At 44.3% G+C, this 22,256-nt stretch overlaps 1 protein-coding gene across 1 annotated transcript in view; it reads right to left on the reverse strand.

Moving 5' to 3' along the window:
- The window catches only part of NPSR1 (neuropeptide S receptor 1), a 67,697-nt gene extending 49,554 nt beyond the window's left edge, over positions 1–18,143 (reverse strand). The window contains exons 1-2 of the mRNA XM_060280451.2: positions 17,807–18,143; positions 4,022–4,154 (exon numbers count right to left, since the gene is read on the reverse strand). Coding sequence (XP_060136434.1) covers positions 4,022–4,154; positions 17,807–17,953 — 280 coding nt within the window. The 5' untranslated portion in view covers positions 17,954–18,143. The remainder of the gene's footprint in view (positions 1–4,021; positions 4,155–17,806) is intronic.
- Between the last annotated feature and the right edge of the window lie 4,113 nt (positions 18,144–22,256).

Consider the following 22,256-nt stretch of genomic DNA (forward strand, 5'->3'; position numbering starts at 1 on the left):
TTAAACAATTTGAATTATTTTGGATATTATCCAAAATACTGCCTTACAGTACAATCCTATCCATATCTATTTAAAAGTGAGTCTGATTGAATTCAGTGGGGTTTACTGTCAGGTGAGCTGGGCTAGGATCTCCACACTTGGTAATTTTGGGGGCATAGGATACATTTTGTGACTTGCTTGATGTACATCATAACAAAATGTGACATACACTATCTGCTAGAAAATGCTTTTTATTATATATGTTTAAAAAATCAAATTATATCTCACTCTATTTTTAGTACCTTAATTTTTGTTTTCAGCTGTTGCCATTTTTATTTTTATTACGGCTAGGGGCCTCTGTTAGGGAATGGACTGAGGAGGAATTGTGAAAACCAACCCCAACCTCCTGCTGCACTTCCCAGAGAAAAGGGAGACAGTATAGATTTAGAACAGTGGTTTGCAGAAGGTCACTGTTCAGAGGCTGCAGAGGGGAGAAGCTGGGAAATATTGGGAGAGGAGTAGGAAGAAGAAGAAGCACCAGGGCAGAAACAGCTGACAGTATCTTTAGAAAGCATCCCAGACCCTCCCCCTCCAGCGAAAGAGCATATGCCCGCTCTGCCCAGGGCGGGCACGCTCCCGAGGGGGGCGGGGTGGAGGGTGCCCTCCCAGGTGCAGGATAGCTGCTCAGGTGCATGGAGCTGCGCACGCATGCCCTGCAGCCAGGGGCGGAGTGAGCCACCCAATACACATGAGCACAATACACTTACTTATGTATAACTTGCTGGATTGTTTATTACTTTCCCCTTCACCTTCTTCCTTTGTTCTTCTGCTTTTTGCATCTTAATACCAGACTATGAAGTATCTAGAGAGAATGTCTTTAATTTATTTCCCCCCTTTGAATCTTCCCAGGGCAATCACATGCTCTAAGGAATGAAGGATAAACAGTATACTTTTATCTGCCTGCAGGCATAAGGTTTCCACTGGGAGTACTGCTTGCACAGCAAAATGTTATGGTGCTAGAGCTAGAATAATGTCTTAAAACTGTGTGATATTAATAATGACTCATCATTAGTACCGGTGAGGAGCTGCCGGTATTAAAAATAGCTTTTTTGCAAACAATGCCTTCCTTCCATAGCCGGGAGTCATCAAACTCTCCATTGCACAGTTGAAGGTCCATCTTGCCAAATAATGTAGAACAGGCACGTCCAACAGGTAGATCGTGATTTACCGGTAGATCACTGGATGTCTGTGGTAGATCACTGGTAGATCACTGGGTTCCCCCAAAGAAGCTCAACAACTTTGTCTCCCCTAAAAAAAGCTCCACATTTTTGCCCTGCACCCCCCAAAACGGTCCTTCCTCCTCCCTAAAAAAGTTCAACAACTTTGACCTGAACCCCCCAAAAGGGGGTAGATCACTGCCAGTTTTTAACTCTGTGAGTAGATCGCAGTCTCTTGGGAGTTGGCCACCCCTAATGTAGAAGTTAAGAAATTTGCTGTGAATTGCTTGCACTTCCCTTGAATATAAGGGTCTATGTTAAGAACTTAGATGAGGTTACAAAAAATAATAATTGCAGCCAAGAAAACCTGGCTGGTTTTTTTAAGACTAAATTTGGGGCTGACATTGATTTTGGCTGCAAATGGGCCAAACTCAGCTTATTTCTGCAATCCATCCTGGTTTCCCCAAACACATCCGGGAATCGGGCAGGCGGATTTGCGCTGAATCAGCAAAATGTTTGGGAAAATCCGGACCTATGGCAAGCAGGGCAAGCAAAATAAAATTATCTTGAGATGCATCTGTTGTTGCTTCAGTGTGGGGGCATTTTTAATCAGACATGTTTAAAGAAGAAATTGCAAGAGGAAGGATATCCTGTGGAACGTTTCCTGTATTAGATATTAATTCTACCTCTTTATGGCCTCCTGCATCCTCCCGAGAGGTGAAATCTTATATGTAGCCATTGAAGAATAATAAGACTCCAGGAAAGGATTTCCTGCCAAACTGAAAATTTCAAGAGCAATGAGGGTTGCCTCGCTTTCGGCAGGTTGTACCGCAAAGGTTGGAAATGTAGCATTATAGTCCCAGTATTTTAAAAGGGGAGTCAGAAGGGTCCCATGATTTATACATCAATCACCCTGATTGACAGATGATCTTAAATTTATACAACGCATCTCCTTCAAAGATTAGAGCAGGCAGGCTTTGGGAAAGGAACCCTTGATAATTACTCCATTTGATAATTTAATACACAGCAAGGGGGTGGTAGGCTTATACTGCTTTTATTGACTTCATTGCTGCTTCTGATTCTGTATATAGATTTCTGGGGATAAATTGTTTAAAAACAAATATTGATTTGAAGCAATTATTTTCAATCAGGCTGCTTTACGCAGAAATACATTTAATGTTTTGAAAAGACTGAAATTCTGTTCCTACATGTGAGATTCCTATATACAAAGGAGTCTGACCAGACCTTATCTTCGTTCAATTTATTCAACTAATTTTGCATAGCCATAATTTTGATATGCTTAAAATTATGGCTAGACCTGTGAAGATATCACTTTGTGCCAATGGTGTGCTTTTACTTTCAACATCACAAGCTGGTATGAGATTACTGAGACAGAAAATTATCTGGTCATTAACAGTGCTAAATGTAAAATAAAAAAATTCCTTCAGTAGCACCTTAAAGACCAACTAAGTTTTTATTTTGGTATGAGCTTTCGTGTGCATGCACACTTCTTCAGATACAGTGAAATAGGAGTCCCCAGGCACTTATGTAGAGAAGGGGTGGGGAGGGGTGGGGAGGGGGAGGGGGGATCACTCAGAAGGGTGGTGGAAGTGGGTGATTGACTGACTGATAGCTGTTGATGACCGAAAACGACTGCAAATGGTTTTGCATGAAAAAGCAAGGGTTGAGATGGCTGAAGATCGCTTATCATGTATAATGAGATAAGAATCCGATATCTCTGTTCAAACCAGGTCCCTCCATGGTTTTGAGCTTGGTGATAAGTTGTAATTCAGCAACTTCTCTTTCCAGTCTATTTCTGAAATTCTTTTGTAGTAAGACAGCTACTTTGAGATCTTGTATAGAATGTCCTGTGAGATTGAAGTGTTCTCCTTTCTCAAGAAAGCTCTGGGAGGAAGACCTTTCATTGCCTACAGACAGCCACCCAATCTTAAACAACTCCTCACCCACAATAATACAACCACCAGACTTAACATGGACACTGGTACCAGAGCCTGCAATAAACCCAGATGCCAACTTTGCTGCCACATACAACCGGACAACATCATTACTGGCCCCAACAACATCCAACATACCATCTCAGGACTATTTAATTGCTCATCTTCTAACATTGTGTATGCCATCAAATGCCAACAGTGCCCTCAGCTCTCTATATTGGACAAACAGGCCAAACCCTACGCCAAAGGATAAATGGACATAAATCTGACATCAGGAACCAGAAGACAGAAAAACCAGTAGGAGAACACGTTTCCCAGCGCGGTGGGTGGGTGGGCGCAGCACGGCTGCCACAGGCGCTGCTGCGCGGCGGGCAGGCAGGCACAGCGCGATCTCTCCGGCGCCCTCCTGCCCCGTTTCCCAGCACGGTGGGCGGGTGGGCGCAGCGCGGCTGCCACAGGCGCAGCTGCACAGCGGACCGGCGGACTGGCCGGCCAGCGGGCGGGCGCATCTCGCGCGCCCTCCTGGCGGGCCGGCACCGTGGTACCCTGCGCCACCCAGCCTGGCCGTAGGGCCGGCCCTGCCCGGAAGCGGTACGCCGGCTCCCTCGGCCAGTAAAGTGAGATAAGCGTCACAACCCCAGAGTCGGTCATGACTGGACCTAATGGTCAGGGGTCCATTTACCCTTCCCTTTACTAGTTTCTTGGGCAACTCTATCAGACGGACAGCAGCCTGTCTTTCAGCAGAATAGAGCTAGGACAGTGAATGGAAGAGGCAAGTATCAGGGCAAAGTTTCCCCGCAAGGGCTCATTCCCTGCTGCCAAGGGAAAATAAATGAGCAAGTCCACGCCCCGCTTTTGACACAGCTTTACCTGTTATGGCTAGCTGGGTGACAAAGAAAGTCATCCTGGATTTCCTCTTCCTCCTCCAGGTGGAGAGCAAAACAATGGAGTTCCCAACAACCGTTATGATGAACAGAATCCAAAGGGTAACCAGCTGTTCTGTCTGCGGGGAAAGAAAATATTGTGGTAAATGCATGGATCCAGTTGTAGCAGATGCTGAGCTTCAGTTAAGCACACGACCCAAGTGGCAGAAAGATGCGGCTTGCTTAATTCTGTATTTAAAAGCCTTAGTCATTTAAAGCCAAAAGTAACCTTTTTTTCTGTATAATTTTTTATAATTTTTTCTGTTTTACGTTTTGGAATATTCATTTAAACTATCAATGACTTCCCTTCTTTTCTTTCCATGGTTCATTCTGAATAACATAAATCCCTGCATATTTTATATAAACTAAACCATTCAGTATTCCATTATTACATCCGTCAAAACTTATTTACACTGTTGAATTTATCTTCATGCTGCCCATGTTTTCAAATATACACAATTCCCCCCCCATATAATCAATAAACATTTTCCAATCTAAACATATGTTCTCTTATTCTATATGTTAGGTCCGCAAGCTGCGCATATTTCATCAGTTTAAGCTGCCATTCTTCTTTAGCTGGGACCTTGCTCATTTTCCATTTTTGAGCTAACAAAACATGGGCCACAGTAGTGGCATACATAAAAAACCTTTTTTGACACCTATGAATTTCTGTCTGAATTTCCCCGCCAAAAAGCAGTCTGTTGTTTCTTCTTTTTTGGGGGGGGGGGGTACATTTAAACATTTTTGAAAATTCATTATGAATCTTTTCCCACAAAATTAATCTTCTTATACTATATAGAGATGCTTTCTAACAACAAAAATGTATTGAGGGTGCTCTTTAATTGCTTTAATTGCTATATTGTGAGCCTAAAATAGGCTGTTCCTGTATTCTGGGCACCACATCCCAAAATACACCATTGCCAAAGGCACGGATACTGCTGGAGATGTGCAGCACACAGAAATGTACGGAAAAGTGTCCCCAATGCTTTGCCATCATTCATGCTTACACTTATTGAAATTAAGTATTAAAAAAAAGGTACCCAAAAAATGCAAAACTGAATTATGATTTCTACAACTTTTTGAATTGCAAGTCATAGCTTAATATGTAACAATTTATTTCAATAGTTCTTTTAGTAGCCATGGGGCTTTACAATTCTTCTAACAATGCTACAGGCAGTTGTTGTTGTTGTTTAGTCGTTTAGTCGTGTCCGACTCTTCGTGCCCCATGGACCAGAGCACGCCAGGCACTCCTGTCTTGCACTGCCTCCCGCAGTTTGGTCAAACTCATGTTCGTAGCTTCGAGAACACTGTCCAACCATCTTGTCCTCTGTCGTCCCCTTCTCCTAGTGCCCTCAATCTTTCCCAACATCAGGGTCTTTTCCAAGGATTCTTCTCTTCTCATGAGGTGGCCAAAGTATTGGAGCCTCAGCTTCACAATCTGTCCTTCCAGTGAGCACTCAGGGCTGATTTCCTTAAGAATGGATAGGTTTGATCGTCTTGCAGTCCATGGGACTCTCAAGAGTCTCCTCCAGCACCATAATTCAAAAGCATCAATTCTTCGGCGATCAGCCTTCTTTATGGTCCAGCTCTCACTTCCATACATCACTACTGGGAAAACCATAGCTTTAACTATACGGACCTTTGTCGGCAAGGTGATGTCTCTGCTTTTTAAGATGCTGTCTAGGTTTGTCACTGCTTTTCTCCCAAGAAGCAGGCGTCTTTTAATTTCGTGACTGCTGTCACCATCTGCAGTGATCAAGGAGCCCAAGAAAGTAAAATCTCTCACTGCCTCCATTTCTTCCCCTTCTATTTGCCAGGAGGTGATGGGACCAGTGGCCATGATCTTGGGTTTTTTGATGTTGAGCTTCAGACCATATTTTGCACTCTCCTCTTTCTCCCTCATTAAAAGGTTCTTTAATTCCTCCTCGCTTTCTGCCATCAACATTGTGTCATCTGCATATCTGAGGTTGTTGATATTTCTTCCGGCAATCTTAATTCCGGTTTGGGATTCATCTAGTCCAGCCTTTCGCATGATGAATTCTGCATATAAGTTAAATAAGCAGGGAGACAATATACAACCTTGTCGTACTCCTTTCCCAATTTTGAACCAATCAGTTGTTCCATATCCAGTTCTAACTGTAGCTTCTTGTCCCACATAGAGATTTCTCAGGAGACAGATGAGGTGACCAGGCACTCCCATTTCTTTAAGAACTTGCCATAGTTTGCTGTGGTCGACACAGTCAAAGGCTTTTGCATAGTCAATGAAGCAGAAGTAGACGTTTTTCTGGAACTCTCTAGCTTTCTCCATAATCCAGCGCATGTTTGCTATTTGGTCTCTGGTTCCTCTGCCCTTTCGAAATCCAGCTTGCACTTCTGGGAGTTCTCGGTCCACATACTGCCTAAGCCTGCCTTGTAGAATTTTAAGCATAACCTTGCTAGCGTGTGAAATGAGCACATTTGTGCGGTAGTTGGAGCATTCTTTGGCACTGCCCTTCTTTGGAATTGGGATGTAGACTGATCTTCTCCAATCCTCTGGCCATTGCTGAGTTTTCCAAACTTGCTGGCATATTGGGTGTAGCACCTTAACAGCATCATCTTTTAAAATTTTAAATAGTTCAGCTGGAATATCATCACTTCCACTGGCCTCGTTATTAGCAATGCTTTCTAAGGCCCATTTGACTTCACTCTCCAAGATGTCTGGCTCAAGGTCAGCAACCACACTACCTGAGGTGTACGAGACCTCCATATCTTTCTGGTATAATTCCTCTGTGTATTCTTGCCACCTCTTCTTGATGTCTTCTGCTTCTGTTAGGTCCTTACCACTTTTGTCCTTTATTATGGTAATCTTTGCACGAAATGTTCCTTTCATATCTCCAATTTTCTTGAACAGATCTCTGGTTTTCCCCATTCTATTGTTTTCCTCTATTTCTTTGCATTGCTCATTTAAGAAGACCCTCTTGTCTCTCCTTGCTATTTTTTGGAAATCTGCATTCAGTTTCCTGTATCTTTCCCTATCTCCCTTGCATTTTGCTTGCCTCCTCTCCTCCGCTATTTGTAAGGCCTCGTTGGACAGACATTTTGCTTTCTTGCATTTCCTTTTCCTTGGGATGGTTTTCGTTGCTGCCTCCTGTATAATGTTACGAGCCTCCATCCATAGTTCTTCAGGCACTCTGTCCACCAAATCTAAATCCTTAAACCTGTTCCTCACTTCCACTGTGTATTCATAAGGGATTTGATTCAGATTGTATCTTACTGGCCCAGTGGTTTTTCCTACTTTCTTCAGTTTAAGCTGGAATTTTGCTATAAGAAGCTGATGATCTGAGTTACAGTCAGCTCCAGGTCTTGTTTTTGCTGACTGTATAGAGCTTCTCCATCTTTGGCTGCAGAGAATATAATCAATCTGATTTCGATGCTGCCCATTTGGTGATATCCATGTGTAGAGTCGTCTCTTGTGTTGTTGGAAGAGAGTGTTTGTGATGACCAGCTTGTTCTCTTGACAGAACTCTATTAGCCTTTGCCCTGCTTCATTTTGAACTCCAAGGCCAAACTTGCCAGTTGTTCCTTTTATCTCTTGATTCCCTACTTTAGCATTCCAATCCCCTGTAATGAGAAGAACATCCTTCTTTGGTGTCATTTCTAGAAGGTGTTGTAGGTCTTCATAGAATTGGTCAATTTCTATGAATTGGTCAATTTCTATGAATTGGTCAATTGGTCAATTTCAGGCAGTTAATAATAATAAATATAAGTAATAAAGGATGAATTTTAATACATACTAACAAGAAGTAGTATTTTTTTATTGATGTGATTATTAGTAGTACCATTTATTTATTTTCTCCAAGAAGTGCATATCCCAAAGATTGCCTATAAAAGGAAACACTGGATTTGGTGCTTCAATCCATATCCTATGCAGAGGACCATACTGCATGTCACCTTTCCCCTTCTCATTTTCTGCTGCCTGCATAAGAGCCATAAACGGCCTCCTTGCATGAACATTGTCCTGGCCAGAGTCACCAGACCCTGTCCTGGAAGCTGGAGGTGAAACTTGGGTGAACACAAGAACTTGTACCTTGGGTGCAGCAAACAGTTCTGTTCTGTTGCGGGCTGGTCAGCCTTTTGCTGTTTACACTTGGCCTAGTCCATCCTAGCAGGGGCAGAGGAAGGGGGTGCAGTGGGGGTGGTCCGCCCCGGGTGTCACCAATGAGGGGGTGTCAAAATGCTGGGTGGCCTGGTAGTGACGCAATGGCTTGGGCGCCCACAGGCTCTGCACTGCCCCAAACAGTCCGTCCGTCGCCCCCTCAGCTGTAGGGCGGCTGAGCAGAAGGAGGTAGGCAGATTCCTCGGAGGCCCCACAGAGCATCCTGCCCTGGCTGGCCCCACTCCATGGGCACCTGGCCCCGCTCCTGGGCGCAGGGCACACACGCCACCCCAGGCACCAGATTTCCTTGCTCCGCCACTACCCCTTGTCTTGTGGGACAACTTTGAGAGAGAGAGAGAACGGCTCAGAAGCAAAGCCTGCACAAATCCAGAGGGGAGTCCCTAGGCAGCTGGATGGCGCTTTGTACGCCTGCAGCCAAGCTGGTGCCAAATGTCTTGCTCTGCTTTCCTTTGGACCACATCAGCAAGACTGAGAGGGAAGTCTTGTTGACTGGGCAGCCCAGGACCTCCATGCACGCTGCCTAGGCTTGTGCCTTGAAGAATGCCACCAACGCAGCAAAAGTAAGGCAGGAAGCAGCAGTTATGAGTTACCGGTTTCTGCAGCCACAGCAGGCGCTGTGATTCCCAATGGTTTGACGTCACCCCCAATGGAGACACACTCCATTGTCTCATGAGACAGATGGATGCCATCAAAAAAGTCCACCCAGACCAAACCGTGCCAAACACGGTTATCCATATTCCTTTTTTGTGTCTGTAGAAGACCTCCACGGCTAAAGCACAAACATGAAACCAAGCCCTAGCTTTAGAACCTGAAGTTCCCTGTTCCAAGTCCCAGATTCTCCCACAAGTTCATGCAATGGGAAAAAGCTTCTCTGTCAGCACAGTGCTGCATGCACAGATTTTGGTCAGACTTATCTGTTGGTGCTGACCTTTAAAGCCCTAAATGGCCCTGGCCCAGTATATCTAAAGGAGCGTCTCTACCCCCATCATTCATCCCAGACACTGAAGTCCAGCTCCGAGGGCCTTCTGGTGGTTCCCTCCCTGCAAGAAGTAAAGTTACCCGGAACCAGGCAGAGGGCCTTCTTGGTAGTGGCACCCGCCCTGTGGAACACCCTCCCATCAGATGTTAAGGAAATAAGCAACTATCTAACTTTTAGAAGTTGAAGCTTTTAGAAGTTGAAGCTGCGGCTCCAATACTTTGGCCACCTCATGAGAAGAGAAGACTCCCTGGAAAAGACCCTGTTGTTGGGAAAGATGGAGGGCACAAGGAGAAGGGGACGGCATAGGACGAGATGGTTGGACAGTGTTCTCGAAGCCACCAACATGAGTCTGACCAAACTGCGGGAGGCAGTGGAAGACAGGAGTGCCTGGCGTGCTCTGGTTCATGGGGTCACGAAGAGTTGGACACAACTAAACGACTCAACAACAACAACAACAACAACTTTTAGATGACATCTGAAGGCAGCCCAGTTTAGGGAAGTTTTTTAATGTTTGAAGTTTCTATAGTGTTTTTAATATTCTGTTGGGAGCCACCCAGAGTGGCTGGGGAAACCCAGCTAGATGGACGGGGTATACTGTAAATAATAAATTACTATTATCTGGGAATTACAGCATATGTATTCACATGACTGCAAATGTATGAACTCCAGTGAGTTGCATTTTCAGTCCCCATGTGTGGGTTATGGAAATGCAATCACTGTTTGGCCTGTTTTCATCTTAAATGGGAGTGTGACCATGAAGATCAGCCCCTGGGCACAAATTCCAGCTTCAGGGCTATTGAACACTAAGCACCACAGCATAAATATGCAGGCTGAACTAATCTGTTTTTGTGGTGACAATGAAATTTTTTACACTCGCCTTTCAATCCATGTTTTGTTTTTTTGTTTTAAAAAGCAGCCATGTGTGCATGAAATTTTCCCAGTCCTCAAAACACTGCTTGTGCATAATCCCTATTGCCATCCATATGGCTGGCTCAACGGTTGACTGTTTCTCTTGCATATTATTATGACTGTTTGCTCCTCAACGAGCTGATCTCCTCCCTGCTCCTGGCAGCACCTTAAATCAGCATAAGAATCATATTTCCAACATCAAAAATATCAAACCCGTGTAATTATATTTTCGTAAAAAACTTAGGTCTGTGGAGAAAACAAAATGATATTTTTACTTGACAAAAGAATCAATTTATTTGGTGGCAACAGCTGTCTCTTGTGGATAAGATCGCTCTTATTTATGCTACCACTTCCGAAGAAAGACTTTGCTGGTACATCTACAATGCTTCACACTTCATTCATTTTCTTAGGAGGACATGTGCTATTTTATCATGACTGAAACAAAGTGCTTTATCATGGGATTTAGCCTGGTCCAATCAATGGGGGCAGAATTTTGAATTTTGTGCATTCTCTGGCCATTATGCAGACTCCCCAATAGTCCTTGGGATATGTGCATATATTGACAACTTTTTATACACTACCTGGAAAATGCCCACATTCTCCAATCAGTTTGAAGAGTCTCCAAGAAATATACCCTTTGTCTTTCTTTCCTCTTTGTTCTTTCCCAATGTTACAAGGCCCACAGCATACTTCTCATTGGTCAGCCGAGTCACAGGAGCAAGAGTAGTGCCAGATAAATATTATTTATTTACTATTATTTATTAAATTTCTTTACCCTGTGTATCAGAATGCACTTTCATGCTACATGGTTTGATCTGAAGGAGCTTCTCCACCCCCATCGTTCAACCAAGACACTGAGGACCAGTGCCAAGGGCCTTCTGGCGATTCCCTCACTACAAGAAGCAAAGTTACAGGAAACCAGGCAGAGGGCCTTCTTGGTAGTGGCGCCCACCCTGTGGACTGCCCTCCCATCAGATGTCAAAGAAATAAACAACTATCTGGCTTTTAGAAGACATCTGAAGGCAGCCCTGTTTAGGGAAGCTTTTAATGTTTAATAGATTATTATTGTATTTTAATATTCTGTTGGGAGCTGCCCAGAGTGGCTGGGGAACATAGCTGCCAAGTTATCCCTTTTTTTAAGGGATTTTCCCTTATGCTGATTAGGCTTCCTCGCGAGAAAAGGGAAAACTTGGCAGCTATGCTGGGGAAACCCAGCCAGATGGGCAGGGTATAAATAAATATTATTATAGAAGAAGAAGAAGAAGAAGAAGAAGAAGAAGAAGAAGAAGAAGAAGAAGAAGAAGAAGAAGAAGAAGAAGAAGAAGAAGAAACGGGCTGAACTTGCTCAGCAGTGACTGTGGATTTAGCTGGCAATTACTCTTTCCATAGCTGCCAAGTTCTCCCTTTTTTAAAGGGAAATTCCCTTATGCTGAATAGGCTTCCTCGCGAGAAAAGGGAAAACTTGGCAGCTATGACTCTTTCCCAGGTGAAAAATTAACATACACCTCTTGGAGGGAGTTCCTCTCAGTCACTCAGGAGCAAGGAAATAGTATGGCAGGTGTAATAGGATCTCACAGACCAGCTTTCTCTTCAAGGCAATTGGGCATCTCCCAAGCAAGTAATTACATTAAGTTCCTTGGTGAAATAAGTTGGTTGAGCAATTGCGGGGGGAAATAATAAAGGCGGAATAATTAGATGTGCATGCGAATTCATAGCACCCAACGCAGCAGATAAACAACTCTTCCAATGAAAATCATTTCAATAGAATTAATTTGAGTCTCACTTCAGCATCAACTCCTGGTCATGAATCATTGAAGTATAGCCAATTCCCAGTGACAATCCTAGCTACCCTCTCTTCTGAATTTATTCAATAAATATGCAGAATGTTCAAAGCATTTTTGTTTAAAATACAGTATATGCGTTTTTCTGTGTCTAAAGAGGAATCTTAATATCCTCAGGGGTGCCTTAGCAAGTCAAAGATAACAACAGAAGCAATATTCAAAGGACAGCTAAAACCAGCAGTTATCAAAATATTTAAAGCACAATATTTAAAGAGCCAATATAAAAGCAACAAAATAATGTCTCAATAAAAACATCTCCCAAGCCTGTCTAAGATACGGAGGATTGGTCGACATTCTTCCCCTTGTATAATTAAATCGAGCTTTGTATTTTCAAACACAAATCATATGAGGTGACTTTAACAGTGCAATCTCATGCACTGAATTCAATGGAGTTTACTGCCAGATAAGTGGGGGCAGGATTGCAGCCTGAAAAGAGTAATCATGCAATCGTCTTTTCGGCAGAAGTGGAATCAAGCTTCAAATGACATACAGTGGTACCTCATGTTTCGAACGGGATCTGTTCCAGCAAACCGTTTGCAACACGAAAAGGCCGCAACATGAAGTGTCGCATCTGCGCATGCGCGTGATGCAATGCAGCACTTCTGCGCATGCGCGCAGGTCACAAACGTGCCGAACCTGGAAGTAACCCGTTCCGGGACTTCTGGGTTCGGCGCATCCGTAACCTGAAAAGACGCAACATGAAGCGGACGTATCCTGAGGTATGACTGTACTGAGCACTCCTTGGGGATTTTTCAGGGCAGTCTTCAAACTAACACAGCTTGTACTGCCCAATGCCAGGGTCCCAGGCCCAATGCCCAGGGATGGAGAGAACAGAGGAGGCAGCGAGTCTTGCTACCTGTTAGGGCAACCTGTAATTTTTGCTTCTCCAGGGTGCAACAAGAGCAGGCTTTCCCCCTTTTGATCGTTTTATAGGACTGGGGTTTTTTTAATGTTTGATCTTGTTTGTTTTTTCTCTGGAAATGAAAAGTTTGGCTTCCTGGAGCATGCTTCCCGCTTCCTTGAGGAAGGACTTGTTGGGTTTCTTGAATAATCAAAGTTGTTTTTGAGCCGGTCTAATGTCAATACTGTCTGTTTAAGAAAAACAGGTGCCGGTAATTTCTGTTCAATTGCTCACAGGCGTGGGCTCTACTCCATGTATATAAGGCTCTGTTGGAAAGCATTTTGTGTGGTAGTTGTGTGGGAGTTTTGGAGGGTTGGAATGTAGGTATGTAAAGCTGCTGGGAGAGAGAGCGCGTTTATCTTTAGTTTAAAGTCTCTTCTGAGTCAGTTTGTTTTTCTGTTAAAGAAAGCCAAACTTTTGTTTTTCTTCTGTATACTTTAAATGGTATACTGCTAGTCAGGGGTTTCATGCTAGGTTGGGGAAAATCTTTAAACTCTTGGTGGTGGTTTTTAGCCAAGTCAACTTCTGTTTGCATATTTTGTTTTTCTATAAACTCTGCGTGAAGCGTACTTTGAAGGGCCACTGGGAAACTGGGGTATGTGATTTATGTTAGCACTCTTAATACCCAGTTTTCCCCAATATTATTCGCGATAGGACTTTTGGCAAGAGATGGGTTCTTTCATCCCACATCTTCTCATAAAGCACCAGCTGTGATGTAGAATAGAGATTATTGCACACCTCTGATATAGTTCCCTCCCCTTCCCCCTCCTCTCTCCTTCTCCCCGTGTGTGTATATGGCCTTTATGTATCTATGATGCCCCCCCCCCAAATAAAGCTCCAGTTCTTGTGACAGGTCAGCAAATTCCATCCTAAGGACCCAGAAGATATCCATATTGGATGACTCAGTGTCGGGGGACCACCAGGGATCAGCAGGGAGCCCAATGGAGCAGTGGAGGGGCTGGGGGCCTGGAGATGCTGCTGCCTCAGAGCATTGGCAGGAAGGTGGTGCTGAGGCTCCTACAGCAGTGGAGAGCCAAGCAGATGCTGATAGCTCACAGGAGCAGTGGGGAAGATCAGAAGTGTTGGACCTGAGCGCTGCAGAGGGAGAGGGCTCAGGAACCAGAGAGCCTGCTCAACAGTTTAGCAGTTCGGGGAGCTACGTTCCCGCCCCTTCTCCCCAGGAGCGCGGGGGGGGGGACAAGCGCAGGGAGCAAAGGCGGAAGCTGAAGGCTCCCAGGTTCCTGTCATGTTGGCACCAATCTAGACGTGCATCACTTCCGGATTCTGATTCGGAATAGAGAAGTCATGGACTTTTTAGCTCTGTCTTATACATATGTATATAATAAAACTCTGTAAAAACCAGCTACAGAGTTTGAAGCCTCTTACTCATGAGAAGCCTACAAGTGCCCTTACAATGACTCATTGTGTACCTTTCACCAGTTTCCTAGTGACAAACATTAAACTAACCGGCCTATAATTTCCAAGACCCCTTTTTTAAAATTGGGATTATATTGGGTACCTTCTGCATGGCTCCCATGTCATTCCACGTCTCCATGAAACTGCTAGTAGATGTTGGCAGGGGGGTTGGAGATGGGGGCCACCATCATGTGGATGACCTCTCTCTCTCTCTCAGAAAAAAAATGGAAGAATTTGCAAAGCCACTAAAGTCAATGACAGTGTACTGCCTTAAGTCAAAGTTGTAAAGTTGTAAATGGTGTTTCCTGCTTATGATCGTAGGCTCAAAAAGCCGGAAGTCTAAAAATGGATATTTTACACAGGTCCCTGTAATGAATACCGTACTTGTCCCTACAATACAAATGCCCCAGGATGAAACAACATCCCAGCTTCATGCTGTGCATGATGTAATCAAGAGGCATTTGTTACATTAGGAATTAATATTTGCTTCTCCTTATGTCGTGTCCTATTTCTTTTTTATTGATCCTAGATGCTCTGTTGTATTTAGCAGCATGACCTGCTTGGATATTTATCTTCAAATTGGAAAGTTTAGCTAGCTTTCACTCTCTTTATTCCCGGTCACTACTACTTGTTGTTGTTGTTGTTATGCTGCTGTTTAGGCTCACAGATGTCAGTACTAGAAAGATGAGAGAGAGAGCTTCTTGACTTTCAAGCAGAATCCAGCCGAAATTCATAACAAAGCAACACACACACACACGTCCTTCTTTGAAACCTGCTGGAAGGAGAGAAGGCAATGCAGCTTCTGGTGCAGCCAATTGCAAAAATTCTTTGCACTGGAAAATTCACTCGCGCTCTTTTCTACAAAGGTGCTTCATACGGAATCAAAGCCCAGTCCCGTTTCTAAAGTGTTTTGCATCTGCCGCATAACGGATGATGGCCATTCTGCTGCCAGAGGCATTGTGGCTCTGAATGCCAGTTGCTGGAAACTGCGGGTAGGCAGAGTGTCTTTGCGCTCATGTTCAGCTTGCAAGCTTCCCACAGGCATCTGGCCAGCCACTATGAGAACAGGGATACTGCACTAAGTGGGCCATTGGTGTGATCCAACCGGCTTGCCTTACATTCTTAACATTTGCCCAGTTTGGTAAAGAGGGAGGCATATCCAACTGGGTGGCTAAGTTGCTCCTGCCCACACTGTTAGGCTCCATACCCTCCCCTCCACCCACTGAGAATCTGTTCAGTAGAGACAGGGGTGGGTGGGGGTTAAGCAGTCTCTTCATTATGCCTATTTGCTCCTATCCTGTGCACAATTACTCACGCTTCAATCCCATGGATGTAAATGGAGCATGCACCCATAATAAATATTGGGGTTGTGCCCATTATATGGAAGGAAACGGCTTCCCAGCCAAAGTTAAATAAAGTTCCAGTCCCATCTATTTCAATGGGAGTGTGCAGCCCTTGGTTTCCTCTGCCCCACTGAAATCAATGGGATTTGAGAATGCTCACCATTCAATAGATTGCTCTCAGTATGCTTGTGCCTGTGCTGGCTTTGCTCTTCTCTGCGTAGTCTGGAAGCACATCTATGTATGCTTAATTAGATACTCTTAATTAGATACTCTCTATACCTGTAATCTTCATATGCCAGGGATTCAACCTAGGCAGAAGGCAGAACTGCATATACATGCACACATCATGCGTAACAAAATCCTAGTGAGCACATCTATGAGGTGAAAGCAGCTTCGGAAGGTGGTGAATCTGTGGCTGGAAGGAGTGCTTACCCCTCTCTCCACCCATCAGATTTCCCTGTATAATGTGGGTGAAGCAGCTGAGGGAACACTGCGGACATGTGTTGTTTGCAAGAAGCAGGGAGGGGAGACAGCTGGGGGAAAGCAACAGACAGGGGAAGTGATAAGCTTTTCCACGTCAAATTGTCCCAAGCCAAAATCTCTCCCCTAACAGAAGTGGCCACTGCAATTTTGTTACACATTTTCAGATATAATAGCTTTGCCCCCCAAAGACAAATGCCGGCCCAACCATGAGGCAAGGTGAGGTGACTGCCTCAGGCAGCAGAATTCACCAGGGCAGCAGATCCTAATGACAACTTTCTTTCCACTCCTCCCCCCTTATGTAGATCTTCCCTCACCCCTTCTTCCCTGGCAGAGAGGCACCATTTTGGGGTCCATCTCAGGTGCCAAAATGCCTTGGGCTGTCCCTCAGACCTTGTGGGGGGCCGGACTACATTTTGGGAGGGGAAATGAACAAATTCCTATGCCCCACAAATAACCCAGAGATGCATTTTTAATAAAAGGACACATTCTACTCATGTAAAAACACGCTGATTCCCGGACCATCTGCGGGCCAGATTTAGAAGGCAATTGGGCCAGATCTGGCCCCCGGGCCATGGCTTGCCTACCCATGTACTAGATCTATTACGCTTCCACAGAGGGATGAAATACCTTTTCCAGCTTCTCATTTTTGAAACCGCGCTGACCAGAGCTGCCTGATCATTGTCAGTTTTGTTGGGACACACGCAAACCCACAAGCGTAGACACCTGATGAAATTAAACCCACCAAAGGATTGGCAGCAGCTCAGACAATTATGCTATAAACTAAATGTTTGTCGTGATTCTGTTCAGGTCCCCCCCCCTCCCAAACTTCACCTGCTAAGTGATGACGATAGCAAGGTACTCTCCAGAGAGAGGGCTGAAATCAAATGGTCTCCATTCACAAACCTCCCTCTCCCCAACAGCATCTTGAAAATTACAATCTTAGAAACTTTTATACAAGCCAATTAAACTTGCAGGGGGAGGTCGACTGCCTCAAAAGACGGCACAGCTTTTCATATCACAGAACTCAGCTGCCTGTTGCTTAGAGCAGTGTTTCCCAACCTTGTGCCTCCAGATGTTTTTCGGACTACAATTCCCATCATTCCTGACCACTGGTCTTGCTAGCTAGGGATGATGGGAGTTGTAGTCCAAAAACATCTGGAGGCGCAAGGTTGGGAAACACTGGCTTAGAGTACATTTGTTGGGATGGCTGCGTGTGGTGTTGGTAGTGATTTCTATAGCTCCATCAATTTGCATCACACTTAACAGAGAAACACAAGGAGGTAAAACAATCTAGGCAATCTTAATTTCAAGGCACAGGAATAGGAATGCAAATACAAATATGCTGTTTATTATTGCATTAGAAACATCACCTGAAACATCGCTTCCAAAAAGAGGGAAAACTCCACACTCAGCTAAGCAAGTCAATATCTATATACCATCTTTTGGATATACAAAGATCGCTTTCCTGCTCTTTGCTGAACATTGAAATTTCCTCCCACTGATAACCAGCTGAAAAAAAACAACCAACAGACCTCTTTGCCTCGAAGTCCTCATTGAAGCAAATTTAGGGGCGGGAATCGGCTGCCAACTCAAAGCAAAAAGCTTTCAGTGCCCCACTGGAGAGCTCTTCCTGCCTGCCTGCCTGCCAAGCTGCTGGATCATCATCATAAGAAATTCGAGTGACCGCAGGAAAGCTGAACATACCTTGAAGGAATAATAGAAGGATTCCAATTCCTCTTCCTCCAGCACTTCAGCGAAAGTCACTGTCTCTGTGCAAGTGACAAGAGTGGAATCCAGGCTGTCAGCGCTCCCATTTGAGCTATTGCTGCCTTCTGTGACATTGGCTTGCATGGCTTGTGGCTCTTTTCCGATCTGCTCTGGCTCTTCTGGTGACGGAGAGTTAATAATGCAGCCAAGCTCAGTCTCTCCACAGAGGAGCACAGCCGCACAGGCAGCTTCACTGCTCCGCCAGTGGCTCTGGGAGGCATCAAACTTCGAGGCGACTCAGCAACACCATCCAAGCTGGGGGAACCTTCTGTCTAAAGGAACTCAGGTCGCTGACAGACCTGGCTGTCCAGATGTTTCTCGTCAGCACCCGGAGCCAATTACTGTACTAGTGAAGCCCCATTGAGTCATCCTTGTACCTGAGCTAGCTGTAGATCACCACACATCTAAGGTGTCAACTGGCAAAGGTAGCATCTTCTTCTTTACAAAACAGAGCGTTGTTCCGCGTCCCCTTCTACCTGGCAGGATGCAGCGCAGCCCATCAAATAGCAATGTGTCATCAGTTGTTGAAATTTGCCTAGACCACCAGGATTTTGAAGTAGACCATTTTTTGTTTTTTTGTTTTTGTAATTTCTGTTTGCATCATTTTCCAAAATCCGTGCCACAATTCCCTGATTGTGCTATATCCCCATGCTCAAACATTTGATCATTATGAGAAAGGATGCTCCCAGATTCAGTGTCCAGTATCTCTAGGAAATAACTCTGTCTGAATTCCTGGAGAGCTGCTGCCAATCAGTGTAGGCAGTATTGAGCCAGATGAGCCAGTGGGCTGACTCCGTAGGAGCTTCCTAAGATCCTGGGTTGCAGAGCAAAGAAAATAAAAAGCAAGAACTTTTCCCAACCCCACAACAAGCAGTCTCTGAGTGCTTTGAGCTGACATGGCCTTTTGTGGCTATTATAATTTGCATGATTGCAACAATTAGGTTTCAGTCGCTGCTGGTACTGCCAGTTCTCACAAATGGTGCCTTCAGATATATGCTGTTGGCTTCAAGCTCATGATGGCACTGCACACTTCCCAAGGACTTGCATGGGTGAGGGGAGAGGGTGCAGTTAGTCTGAACTGGGTGCATGTTGCCAGCTCTCACGGTTTCCCCCTGGCTGTTTGAGAGGGGACGTCGGACAACAAAGCCCATTCCACTGGGTCATTTTGGTTCTTCTCTGTTTTGGTTGCTCACCATTTCTGCCATGGGGCTTTATATTGCAAACAGATTGTGCAGAGCAGATCTTTCTGCGTACACAACCGGCACATTCGCTTCCACACATTCCACACGTGGTGGCTGTTTCCCCCACTTGCAGTCATCCCTAGTGGCAGAACTTGATCCATAATGTGTTTTTGAGGTCCTTCTTCTCAATAACTTCTCCCTCCACTGTGGGCATGTACCTGTGTGTGAACACCTTAAAAAAATTAATCCAAAAGTAGACACGTTTCACAATGGGCAGAATGGAGGGTTTTTTAGGGTGGTGGGATGAAGTGTCATGTTGTAGCAGAAATAGATCTGCCAGAAGCTTGCTGCCATAGAAGTCAGGTACGGTAAGTATCATGCATTCAATTTCCTTTCAGATCATCTAAGATGGAAGCACTTTATTAAAGTGCTGCCAAAGCGAGAACATGCATTTAAGCACTAAAACAGTAGCCCTGAAACAATTATGTTCTAAGGATCCCGAGGGAACCTAGAAACTATAGGCCAGTTAGCTTAATGACTGTACCAGGGAAACTGATGGAAGGAGGTATTCAACTCTACTTTCTTCCAAGTAAGGTGGTCCCTCACTCAATCTCAACATAAAAATAAAAAATCCTTCCAGTAGCACCTTAGAGACCAACTAAGTTTGTCATAGGTATGAGCTTTCGTGTGCATGCACACTTCTTCAGATACCTACCCTGTATATCTGAAGAAGTGTGCATGCACACGAAAGCTCATACCTATGACAAACTTAGTTGGTCTCTAAGGTGCTACTGGAAGGATTTTTTATTTTTATTTTGACTGCGTCAGACCAACACGGCCACCCACCTGAAACTCAATCTCAACAGTTCAGTGAGTTTCCCACAGCCATTCTTCAGGGTGTCTGGCAAGAGGGTCTCACAGACCTAAGAGTGGTACTGGAGTTCCATGGCTGCCCTGCCCCAGCTCCTTCTTGGTTGGGCGAGGGACCACTTCTGCGGGACTCTGGATGGATGGATGGATGGATGGATGGGTAGTAGTTAGATAGATAATGTTTGATAAGGCTTGCGCAAGGTCTCCATAGTCAACACTTTAAGGAAGTTCATATATGTACCAGGAACATGTCTCTTGCATGCAGCAATCAGTGAAAATAGGACTCATAGAATCATAGAATCGTACAGTTGGAAGGGACCCCGAGAGTCATTTAGTCCAACTCCCTGCAATGCAGGAATCTTACCCACAGCTGTCCCGGGGGAGGGTGTCAAACCACTGGGGGCCTCAGAAGGTGGTGGACTCTCCTTCCTTGGAGGTTTTTAAGCAGAGGTTGGATGGCCTTCTGCCATGGACGCTTTAGTTGAGATTCCTGCATTGCAGGAGGATGGACGAGATGACCCTCTGGGCCCCTTCCAACTCCACAGTTTGAGTTGATTCTATGAGTTGGACTGTCAGGAAGAAAATGTCTAGGTTGTGCTCAAGGGGAAAGCAAAGGGAACCAGGGGCTGTGGCAATAGAGAGGGTTGCCATACTTGTGACAACCACTGTCCTGGTAAGTGCCATCAAGCTTCCAGCAGTGGCTGCCAATGTAAAACAGCTTCTCATTTACTCATCAGGTTTTCTGTGCTAAGGTGAAATCCAGAATAAATTAGGGGGAAAGTCTAGACTGCAAAGCAACAACAATTTGGTAAAGCGCTAATTCAACGATAAAATCTCATCTAGAAGCATCCTGTGTCTGGGGCAGAGGACAGACAGCTAAGCTCATTCCATCAGCTTGGCTGAGACAAAACTGTCTTTTTGGCTCATCTTCTCCCAGAAAAGTTATCGTCACTAGTCCTTTTCACCTGACTGCATCAGAGGGAAAGAACAGGCAGCAATTCCACTGGGTCAGTGAGGAGCAGCAGCTGCTGTTTCAGCTATCCTATCTCAGAACTGTGCCATCAGCAACTATTCCAGCTGGTGCCTGTAAGATAAATGATGTATTTTTTTTTAATTATGTGATTTTTGTGTAAGAATTGGTACTTGGGTTTGCTTGGTTCCCTATTCCCTTCCCCATTCCATTTTTTCATTTGCATTGTGTCTATTAGATTTTAAGTGTGACACTGCCAGCAAGGACTGTTGTGTTTGGAAGGAGAGTGATAAAGGATTGAGACTAAGGTTGTGTAATTATCAAAGTACTGTCTGAGAGAAAATAGCATGTAGAATGGCTTTTTATTGTGGATGAAGGACATTTAAGACCCACCAGAAAGAAACAGCCAGCAAGGGCTCCAAGCAAAGTGTGGCACTTATAGCAGAGCATGAGACTCTTAATCTCAGGTCACAGGTTTGAGCCCCATGTTGGGTGAAATATTTCTGCATTTCAGGGGGTTGAACTAGATGATGCTGATAGTTCCTTCCAATTCTATGATTCTATGATAGAGTTATAAACATTATAACTTTATATTATATTGCATTTTCTAGCCAAAGCAGAACCGAACAATTACTCTTCTTCTTTTTTTACTTTTTACTTATTAAATTTGTTAGGCTCTTTATCTTGCCAAAGGCAACTCAAAAGGACTTACAATTCATTGGAAAGATCATGAGCTTACAAAGTAGGACAATATTCATTTCCAGATCCGTATAACGGTGCAATCCATTGGCAGTTAACAGAGTGGAAAGAAGCCATGGAGGGTTTTTTTCTAGGGATGAAGTGGAATGTTTCATCAGTTAATGATATCATTTACACCATCTAATGCATCTCTAATAAGATAATTTTTGGATTCAGGGAGAGTTTTCATTTCGAGTGGTTGCCATAATATGATTTTGTTAGGCAGTGATACTTCACTAATGGACTTCAATAATGACATTTAAGAATAATTGAAACAGAATCCTAGCTGCTCTCCTGATGAAATGGACACACATGATCCAGGAAAAGGTCACAACTATGTGCAGTTCCCAGGGAGTAGGCATGGCAGAAATTGTTTATGTTTGGTTATTCACCTCATATCCAGAACGGAAATAAATCCAGAGAATATGATTGACATTTGTGGTGGTGGTGGTGGTTGTTTTAAATCATTGTGTCTCCTTTGCACTGAAAAAAAAAGGGCTGGAATAATGTAATGTCAACATGATTTACAGAATTAATTATGTAAGTTGCAGAATTTTGACACAGTGCAGTGAAAGAAATAGCATGGTTTGGGGCAAAAGGCAGAGGAATGAAAACAGTGTTTCATGCA

Source organism: Zootoca vivipara, chromosome 11, assembly GCF_965207765.1.
Source record: "Zootoca vivipara chromosome 11, rZooViv2.hap1.1, whole genome shotgun sequence".
Taxonomy (NCBI): domain Eukaryota; kingdom Metazoa; phylum Chordata; class Lepidosauria; order Squamata; family Lacertidae; genus Zootoca; species Zootoca vivipara.